Source organism: Hyalella azteca, unplaced genomic scaffold (assembly GCF_000764305.2).
Source record: "Hyalella azteca isolate HAZT.00-mixed unplaced genomic scaffold, Hazt_2.0.2 contig8839, whole genome shotgun sequence".
NCBI lineage: Eukaryota > Metazoa > Arthropoda > Malacostraca > Amphipoda > Hyalellidae > Hyalella > Hyalella azteca.
This window is the reverse complement of record NW_025938923.1, coordinates 35,717-46,580: the sequence shown is the minus strand read 5'-3', so window position 1 is coordinate 46,580 and position 10,864 is coordinate 35,717. Positions and strand designations below refer to the sequence as shown.

At 33.5% G+C, this 10,864-nt stretch overlaps 3 protein-coding genes across 3 annotated transcripts; all 3 read right to left on the bottom strand.

Annotated features, from left to right (window-relative positions):
- Nucleotides 1–292: 292 nt before the first annotated feature.
- On the bottom strand, nt 293–1,806 carry LOC125178314 (mucin-5AC-like). Its single transcript, XM_047881792.1, has 2 exons — nt 621–1,806; nt 293–524 (listed from the first exon to the last, which is right to left on the bottom strand). Exons 1-2 carry the CDS (start codon nt 1,727–1,729, stop codon nt 338–340), a joined length of 1,296 nt encoding a protein of 431 aa, XP_047737748.1. The 5' UTR covers nt 1,730–1,806; the 3' UTR covers nt 293–337.
- Nucleotides 1,807–1,894: 88 nt separating this feature from the next.
- LOC125178316 (merozoite surface antigen 2-like) lies at nt 1,895–3,669 on the bottom strand. Its single transcript, XM_047881795.1, has 3 exons — nt 2,818–3,669; nt 2,131–2,198; nt 1,895–1,931 (listed from the first exon to the last, which is right to left on the bottom strand). Exons 1-3 carry the CDS (start codon nt 3,613–3,615, stop codon nt 1,895–1,897), a joined length of 903 nt encoding a protein of 300 aa, XP_047737751.1. The 5' UTR covers nt 3,616–3,669.
- A 2,702-nt stretch (nt 3,670–6,371) lies between these two features.
- Nucleotides 6,372–10,017, bottom strand: LOC125178315. The gene is made up of 3 exons (XM_047881794.1): nt 9,764–10,017; nt 9,140–9,269; nt 6,372–6,451 (listed from the first exon to the last, which is right to left on the bottom strand). The coding sequence occupies exons 1-3, from the start codon at nt 9,962–9,964 to the stop codon at nt 6,372–6,374; spliced, it is 411 nt and encodes a 136-aa protein (XP_047737750.1). The 5' UTR covers nt 9,965–10,017.
- Between the last annotated feature and the right edge of the window lie 847 nt (nt 10,018–10,864).

The window sequence follows — 10,864 nt, the reverse complement described above, 5'->3', positions numbered from 1 at the left end:
GGGAATTTATCGACGCAATGGGACGAACATTAATATGCAATTAATATGTAATAGTTATTTTAACTAGTATGCATGTAAGCTTTAATTGCCAATATATAGTTTATATTACATAAAATTTTATAATTAATCGTCAATTTTTTAAACATGAACTCAGGGCTCGGAAAATTTAGCCTATTTTAATTAGCAACATCATTTGATAAAAATTAGTTGAATTTCCAAAAATTTATCTCAACAGTTCTTAAAAGTGACTAATAATTTTGAAGCGTTAACTTTTAACTATGAATTTATTTACGTAAATTTATTTTCGCAATTTGTTTACATTTATCAACGGAAATTGTTATATAGGCGACCCGTTATCCTTCTGTTTCTTGCGCCTGCTTCGCAGTCCGCGCTTATTTCTGTTCTTGTTTTTACTTCGATTGATGTTCGTTTCAATTCTTTTTTGCGCAGTTTCCGTTGGTTCCGATACAGCCTCTGATCCACCAGCACCTCTAGGACTGAATCCACCTTCTGCACTTGGTGATGTCAGAGGATTTGTAGACCCCGAAGCAATATCTGAACCCAAAACAGGTGATCCACCAACGTCTCTGGGACTATATACCTCAGCTGCACTTGGTGATGTCGGCGCATATGTAGACTCTGAAGTAATACCTGAACCCAAAACAGGTGATCCACCAGCATCTCTGGGACTATATACCTCAGCTGCACTTGGTGATGTCGGAGGATATGTAGACCCTGAAGCAATACCTGAACCCAAAACAGGTGATCCACCAACGTCTCTGGGACTAGATTCTCCTCCTGCACTTGGTGATGTCGGAGGATTTGTAGACCCTGAAGAAATACCTGAACCCGAAATTGTTGATCCACTAGATCGGGGCGAAGACTCATCATCCCTAATTGATTTCACGGGACTTTCAAACACGACTTGCTTTGGCGCGGCAGATGTAATCGATTTCGGATTTTCGGTGTCCATAACCACTGCTTCATTCAGATTTTGAGGTGTTTCCGAGCGTTGAGAAATTTTTCCCGAGGTTTTACCGGTACTAGAAACTGATGGTCCACTAGATCCGACAACTTGGACATATCTGGGTGATGGGATCAGATCAGCCGGTTGCATGCCGGCTGATGTCGGCCTGATTGGTTGAAGTGGTTTTGTTGACATGCGTGTAGCCGTTCTGTGTTGGTTCGGAGAACCGCTTGGCTCTTGGGTTCTAGAAATAGTCTCGTGTTTAGGGCTAGAATTAGCAGCTAAAGTTCTATTAATTTTTGCTTCAGAAGATTTCCTAGCAATTCCGTAAGCACGAGGTGACAGAGCGGTGCTGGCGTTCTTCGGAGATCCATGAGGCGTTCGTAAAGGACTTCCACGAGATCGAAACTTGGAAGACGGGGAAGACGCAAGGGAGTTACCTTCGCTAGGAGTTTGGTTACTTTCTTGTAATAATTTCCCCGGGTTATTTACTTTCGAAACAGCTGACTTCGATGCTCTACCTGGAGATTGTTTGTCTTCTAGGCTTTTTCTTTCATTAGGTCTGCGATTCACTATTGGGGTCAGGCTAGATGAACGACTTCCATGATCTGTAGCTGAAATATTTTTTGCAGGCAAATCTTCCGTCACTTTTTGACCATTGCTATTTTTTCTATGAGGTTCTTGTTTTTTGTTTGAGAATTTTTTGTTATCGGTTGATTTTTTCCTGTCTATCTTGTCAGCTTCGTGGTCATAAACTTCCATATTTCTCGGACGAATGGCGGGTAAGACAAGCGGGGCGGGACTAGTAGCAGCAGTTGCGGACCAGTCACGAGTCAACGAACTGTAAAAGTTGATCAATGAACATGTGAGAGGTGAAATAAAGGCAATGATGATGTGAGAATACATACATAAATATACATGAGACCCTTAGATATGCTTCGTCCAGTGTGGCTTAGAAAAATATCTATAAGAAGAAATTTAAACTTAAAGTTTTCCGCCTCAGAAGACTTTGATATAGTAACACATTTTAATGATTTAGATTTTTTTGTTCCTATAAAAAATTTTAGTCATAATTTTCCGTGCAATTTTTATCGAAAAGTTATTTCATTATTATATTCAAAATTAATAAAATTATTATCAGAATTTTTTTTATAAAAAAATACCGGTCGCGCTGCTGCTTTTCCACGATGGGAGGGAGAAAACTCGCTGTTGCCGCGTCACTTTCCTTGTCCTGGAAAAAGAACAAACATGGCAAGTTGGGACTACTTTTTCGACAAAAATTCTGTTTTTGCCTTAATTTTTACAAAAGAGGGATTGAAGGATCGCTGAAAAAATATTAAGATAAGATTAATTTGCTGCTGTCTTTATATCGAAGAGGGCAACTTATTTGTCCACATATTATAAATCAAACAATGAAGTTTGGAGGTATTTTAAAGTTTTCATAGAGTTTGGAAGCTAAATTGTCATAAATAATTATATAATTTTTTAAAAATCGGCAATGTTTATTTCTGCATAAAGGCGGCTATCGCTTGCAAAATTTCTGTTGCTTAAATTGAAATATATTTTAAAAAATGCTTTCATGCTTCAACAAAATAAACTAAGACATCTTATTTGAGGTCGGAAAATTATTTTTTGTTTTCACAGGAAAACAAGGATTTGGGAACCAAACCAAAATTTAATAAAATGCTCTCCAAATGGCGAGAGCTAAATTATTTATAATGATTGTTTCAAATATTGGCAATAAAATTTAATTATCCTCTTTGGTTTCTATACAATTTGTAATGAACCTTAAATTTTTCCACAAGATTTCTCTCACAATCATTCATTGTCAATTCAAAATTTGGGATTACCTTCTTCATTTTGTCTTTAATTCTGATAACTTCGGGAAGATGTACGGGAGCAAATGTGCGTTGATTTTGCTGTTGTTTTTGTCTTTGTTGTTGCAGCTGTTTTTGGAACTCCAGCGTACTCTCATATTGTTCTCTATTTAACACAACGTTTGCCTTCTCCATTTCATCTTTGATTGTGGGTTCGGCCACGAATATGGCTTCGTCTCCAGACATGGCTACGGCTCCAGAGTCTTCGGCTTCGGATATGGCACTGGTTCCGGATGTGGCATCGGCTCCGGAAATGGCTATGGCTCCGGAAAAGGCTCTAGCTTCTGATATTTCTCCGGCTCCTTTTATGACCCCGGCTCCAGATATGGCTTCATCCCCGGATATGGCTCCGGCTCCTGTTATGGCCATGACTCCAGACATGGCTCCCACTCCTGCTATAGCCCGTGACCGGTCTCCCCGATAATTTTTATCCACGCCAGTTTTTTTATCCAAGATACCATGACGACCAACGGTATCACCAGCCTCGTTTGCACGGTTCACTTCGATCGTAGTCTCGACGACCTCATTGTCGTCATCAAGTTTCAGGATATTGACGATGCCAGAGTCATGGTCACCTCTTGGTCGGATGATGCCAGAGTCATGGTCACCTCTTGGTCGGATGATGCCAGAGTCATGGTCACCTCTTGGTCGAATGATGCCAGAGTCATGGTCACCTCTTGGTCGGACGATGCCAGAGTCATGGTCACCTCTTGGTCGGATGATCTGGGTCCTGAACGCCGGAGGGGCGGAACGGTGGGCGGCTTTCTTCATGGCGTTGGTAAACGGAATGTGAGTGTCGGCGACGAGGGACGATTTGGACTGCAGCTCTCTGTAATAAAGGTTAATGTTTTGAAAATATTTTGAATGAAAAATTTTCAAGAGTGATGTATGAAGCTGCGACGATTTTGACTGCAGCTCTCTGTAATATGTTGAAGGTAAAAATATTTCGATTAAAAATTTTTATGTGTGAGGTATGAAGCTGAAGAGAAATAAGTCACGTGAAGATCTTAGATAAATAACATCGAATATAATTAATTGCTGAAGCCTAAGGCTTATTAATTTTCGATGTAATGGTGATCATTGAACCCCTAATAAGCCGAGTAATCTACTGATTGAATCAATCGGTCTCTAAAGTGGAAATAATGTAAAGCCATGAAGCAAAATTCATTTTATCAAGCAATGGAGCTTAGATTGTTGATTTTCTAGGCAAAGAATTGACAGATAATTGACACAAAAAGATCTGGCTTAGCCTATTCATTCAATCTTCGGTTGAGGGGCAAATTCGTGCCTTTAATTTAAGCAATTATTTCAATTATTTTTATCGCCAATAACTTTGAACAACTATTCTACGAATTTCCACTGCTATTAACTTATAGCATTAATCTCATGAATTTTTTCTTACACTTGATTCAGTCAATTATTTCCCGAAGCCATTTAATTTAAAGCAATTATTTTAGAAATTTTTATTTCCCTTAAATTTTAACAACTATTTCAGAAATTTTTTATTTTAATTAGTTTTAAACAATTATCTCATTAACATGGCACCTGGTGAGTCTCTGCACTCAGAAAATTTTTCATTTTAATTAATAATAAACAATAATTTTATAAACATCGTACCTAGTGAGTCTCTGTCCATTAATATTAAACAATAATCTCATTAACATGGCACCTAGTGAGTCTCTGTCCATTAAAAATAAACAATAATTCCATTAACATTGTACCCAGTGAGTCTCTGCACTCAGAAAACTTTTTATTTTAATTAATATTAAAGAATTATCTCATTAACATGGCACCTGGTGAGTCTCTGCACAGTCTGCGTGAGCTCTGAAGTCCTGCGTTGCTCTGCACGAAGCTCTGCGGTGGCCTCCTCCAGCAGCTCTTGGTCCAGAGATTCATACTGTCAAAATTGTGATACACTTTTTGTACGTATCATTGATACGCCCTTATTTCGAGCCTAAAATAGACTGAATAAGACTCAAGAGGGCGAGAACTGCAACATTTTTTGGACAAGGTCCGTGTCTTTGCATATTCATTTCACTTATGTTCATTTCAGTAATGTTCATCAACATTACTCATATTCATTTCACTCATATTAATTTCACTCATATTTTCATATATTCATATATAAATTTTCATATATTTTCATATATTCATTCATATCACTAAAAAAAATTCACTCATGTTCATCAACATCAAGTCAAATTCAAGACGCTGACTCTCGAGTATTCAGCACGAAGATTTATTCATCCTCAACCACGAGAGCGTATACTAATCCAACATTAAAATCAACGCACATCCAACATGAGGAGAGTCCGTGTTCTAATGTGGATAACTGTACACAACGATTCATTTTCTAAACTATGTGATCCATTTATGGTAATCCCGAGGTATACAAAATATTCATATCAGAATACTTACTTAATCAGTCAGACAACCGCTAAATAATCACGATATTCTTCAGATACCGCCAATAATTAATAAAAATACCAGTGATTAATGATGCTCGGTATCCTACATCTTCAGGTGAGGAATGATTTAGTAATTCTTTGATTGAATACCTATATTTATATATTAAACATGTTATATTCAATCTTCGATGTCGAGTCGTTAATTGACTTCGTTAAAAGTATTACATTTAAAAACATATTACTTTCAAATTTCAAATTACTTTGTAATGAACTTTTAAACTATCTATTTTTTAACTTTTATATTATTTTTTAAATTATTAATTCTAACTTAAATCACTTCTAAAGTGATTTTTTAAAGTATCATTTTACATTTGAAACCATTTGCAAGGTGATTTCTTTACAACTATCACTTATAGCATTAAATCCAATTTCAAGTAATTTTTGTAAAAATATCACTTCTAACTTTACCTGAACAGTCTAGCAATTTCTTAAAAAGTGTTTTTATTTTAGCAACCACTTTCAATGCAATTTTTTCGACAGTTTTGCTTTAATTTTCGGCAGTTTTACTTTAAATTTCAGCAGTTTTACTTTAAATTTCGGCAGTTTTACTTTAATTTTCGTCAGTTACACTTCAAATTTTAAATTAGTTCACCAGTAACTCACCACAAAATCAGCGCCGAAGGATCAGTGTTGCCGCTGGGTGGTGGGGTGAAGGTTGTTGCTCTTTTACCCACTTCATTTCTCGAAATTTCTGGCAAATTCATAGAAATTTTCTGAATATCTGAATCTGATTCGAGCAAATTCATGCTGGAACTTCCAACTGGGTTTTGAGGAGTTTTATAATTCATGGTTTGAACTGAATTTTGAATTTCAGTGTCGCCGAGATTTGAGATATGGTCGCCATGTGGTAATTTTTCCGTGTGTTTATCGCTAGATTTTATACCGCCTTTTGACAACAAATTTGCAGCAACGTTTTTCCCTCTTAGAGTCAAAGTTTTAGGATTTACGTCACTTAAATTTGTTTCGTCAGCTTCATGGCTTGAATTATTATCGATATTTTGTTTTGAAAGATCTGTTTTAATTAAAGGATTCATAGGATCCTGAACTGAGACGTAGGATTTATCTTCCTGTTCGCTTCTGCCGTGGGTTGAGGATGACGAAGATAACGTATCTGCCTCGGGGGAGGCTTGTACAGGAACCTGAGGAGCATGGGAAAATTCATTCATAAATATAGTTCAATATATTAATAAAAAATATTAGATCATTTTATCAATTTAACGTAAGGAAGGTTTGTAAATAAATTGATCTTTGGGCATCATGGAAAAGTTCATTTATGAATATTATTATATATATCAATGAAAAAATATTATATCAAATTACAAATTTAACATATGGAAGGCCTGACAATTGATATTTGGGCATCATGGAAAGGTTTATTCATGAATATTGTTGTACATATTAATAAAAAAAATATTCCACATAACAAGTTTAACCTATGAAATATTTGGCAATTGATCTTTAGGCATCATGGAGAGGTTCATTCATAATTATTGTTATACATATTAGTAAAAAAATATTATTTCATATCACAAATGTAACATATGAAATATTTGACAATTGATCTTTGGGCATCATGGAAAAGTTCATTCATAAATATCGTTATATATATTAAAAAATATTATTTCAAATTGCTAAGTTAACATGTGAAATATTTGAAAAGTGATCTTTGGGCATCACGAAAAAGTTCATTTTTAAATATTGTTCTATATATATCAATAAAAAATATTATTTCACATTACCAATTTAACATAGGAAACATTTGACAATTGATCTATGGGCATCGTGGAAACGTTTTATTTATATATATTTATTTACAAATTTTACATCTGAAACATTTGAAAATTGATCTTTAGGCATCATGGAATGGTTCATTCCTAAATATGTTTATAAATATAATAAAAACAAAACGTATTGTATACTATGAATTTTAATATTTGAAAGATATGAAAATTGATTTTTGGACGTTGACATTTTAGATTTTCATTAAAATAACATGAATTTTAAATAGGTTTGCTCCTATTTTAGCAGCGAGCAAACTATTATCTGCTTCAAATTTTCATGTACGAACAAGTTTTTTTGTTATTATTTGACTTTAGTGCGTTGAAGATAGAATAAGGAAATCATTTTCATTAAATGAGTGAATGTTTTATATTCACATTAAATGCTATACACTATATTCACTCATTTCATTAACGAATGAATATATACTCTTACAAACTTAGCAATTCAACTGAATAACTTTACAAACAATTGCTTCTTGGTTATTAGGATTTTTTATTTATATTGTCATAAAATCAATAAAATTAAACTCTCTAGTTCGCAGCAGCGATGATAAATCATGATATAGGCCATGGGGCACAGAGTTTTTATAACTGCTTAGGGGTTTTATAGAATTATTATATAAATTGGTTAATATATATATAGTGCTGATAATGAATACATTGCCAAACATGAATTGAAAAAGAATCACCGACAGTAGAGATATGTTTTGGATAAAAAAATCGAATTTAAAGAATAATTTTCATGCAATTTTGTTCCATATGCAGACCGTTAAACCACAGAAATGTCAATTATGACCAATATTCGTTCTATTTCATAATTCACTCGTACTTATAATCATGTATAACTGTATTATACAATGCCTAATAAAAAATATTTCGTTTATTAATACGATCAAGCAATATATTTTATAATTATTTCCTCTTATGACCATTTTATTAACACTAAAAAGAAGAAAAAATATGATTTAGTTTCTGGATTATCGTAATTTCGTAATTATTTAATTGTAAGGCCAACCTTAAAGCTTAAAAGAATAAAATTTAAATTGCTTAGCGGAATTTTTATAAACTTATATCATAATTTCATATTAGGGACATTCCACTCAAGCATCAATAAAAATTAAATCTAAATATTCGTTTAATTATTTCTCTACATTTTATAATTACTTCGTTTTTTATCCAGCTATCTGAAACTAGTAACGAACAATATATAAATTATAGCTCAAAATTCTTCTAATTTTCATAATTAATTCATCATATGACAATTAAATTGAAGCTAAAAAGGTTAGAATTTTGTTTCAAAATTTTTTGCATTTCATAATTAATCATTGTTTTTACCACCAAACCGAAGCACGACAAGAATTTTGTCTCAAATTCTTCTTCATTTAAAATTAATTCATCCTATGACCATATCATTGAAGCAGAAANTAACTTGTCTTATTCAATACAAAAATAAATCATTAATGTTAATAAGAATAGTTGATAATAAAATTTATTCACAGTAAGTTTGACAATTTTTTGTTGAAATATTTGAAATGAATTTCCCAAGCAAGAAAACGTAACATAATTGAAATTTTGTGTAAATAATACCTACGATATCATTCTATTTTTGTTGAACCTCTACTACTTATCGTATTTACAGGTTCCTATACACGGGGAAAGTATTAACCGATAATATTTGCGTCAAGTACTTTATACTTCGAATATCGGGCTAATATATTTTAATTTTAGCTACGTTTTTAAAAAATTTTGATACAATACATAACTAAAATAAAAATTGATAACTTTTCTTCCAACTACCTAGCAGGTTTTTTCAAGTGAAAAATACTCACCGCTACCAAAATTTATTCTATGTTAGCGCAACAAAAAAAGGAATAAGGAATTTTATTCCTAACTCATGTTAGCGACAACGGATAATACTTTCCCGTTTATAAGGATATTTTATTAGTTTACGTACCCTATTTATTAAAATAATTATATATTATTCTTATAATATTAATTATATTAATATTTTCCCAATATATGAGCATCTTTAATTAGTATACGCACCCCTGTTTCGTATCTTCAGCTGCTCGATCTGCTCGTGTAGACCGCGTAGGAGCTTCTCGTGGACGTCGTTGAGATGTACGATGTCGTGTCGTAGCTGTCGTACGCGTGGTCCTAGACCACACACGCACAGCTGTGGTGCATACACACATATATTACGACTTCTATCAATTTATATGTATATTTTTCACACACAGCTGTGGCGCATACATACATATATTACGACTGCTATCAATTTATATGTATATTTTACACACACAGCTGTGGTGCATACACACAAATATTACGACTTCTATCAATTTATATGTATATTTTTCACACACAGCTGTGACGCATACACACATATATTACGACTTCTATCAATTTATATGTATATTTTACACACACAGCTGTGACGCATACACACAAATATTACGACTTCTATCAATTTATATGTATATTTTTCACACACAGCTGTGGCGCATACACACAAATATTACGACTTCTATCAATTTATATGTATATTTTNTGATTAACAGTCGTACGAATCTTACCTGTATATACAACGACAATCACACGATTGATTTACTATCTCTAATCAATATTTTCATTGATTAGTGATAAAGTAAGGTACCATAAATAAAGTACCTTCATGCGTTCATCCTCCGTATGTTTCTTAGGAACCTCTTTCTTCTTGTCCCGGCTGGTATCCTTCTTGTCGGCAGGACTCCTTCTGAGCGTCAGGAATGTAGGATTGCTGTTCAGACTCCCAGCACTCCAGGCGTAGGAATCTATGCCTTGACTTCCAGGAGAACTTTCTACCAGCACTTGCCCTTGGTCACCCGACATTGCAAAAATTCTTCACTAAAATTTAATTAGCTGAGCTAATTCTTAAAAAAATGGATGCGGTGCTAGTTCAGTTTTATTAGGTTATTTGGTTATTCACTAAATTTTAATTAGCTGAGCTATTTTTCAAAAATTCGATGCAGTGGAATTTCAGATTTATTAGGTTATTTGGTTATTTTTCTATACGGTAATAAGGAAGAAGCGATTGAATTTTTTAAAATATTTTCCATTACAGTCTGCATGAAAATTTATTAAGAGAATCTGGTAGTAAATAAATCTAACTTTTTATTAAATTTGAAAAAAGTAACTTTAACACTTTATTCGTTGGAAATAATTCCGGCAACATCAGCCTAATTTATTTCATTCTTTTGCAATTCACAATCGATTCTACTCCACTTGAAATATAAATGTTCTAAACTTATTTTCCCGTTTATTCAATCAGACAACAGGAATTGAATTATACACATTCAGAACCTAAATTATTGCATCATACACCTCAGATCCACCAAAATAATTGCCATAAACAAAATATCTTTCTGCCATTTACGCGTGAATTTTTTCTTTCGCCTTTACTTCAGCCTGAGTGAAATGGACCACATTTAAAATTACCCCAAATAATAGCCGATGAACATCATGAAAGTGTGATGAACATCATAGGAGCGTGGTGATGCATGAAGTTTAAGTATCGTAAAAAAGTAAAAAATAGTAAAGTAACTAGTAGAGTAAGTAGTAATTAAGTAGCAAATTAGGCAGCAAATTAGTACTATAGTAATAGTACAGTAAGTATTAAAGTAAGTGGCAGAGTAAGCAGCAAAGCCAGAAGTAGAGTAAGCAGTAAAGTAGCAAACTAAGTAGCAGAGTAAATAACATAGTCAACAGCAAAGTTAGAAGTAGAATAAGATG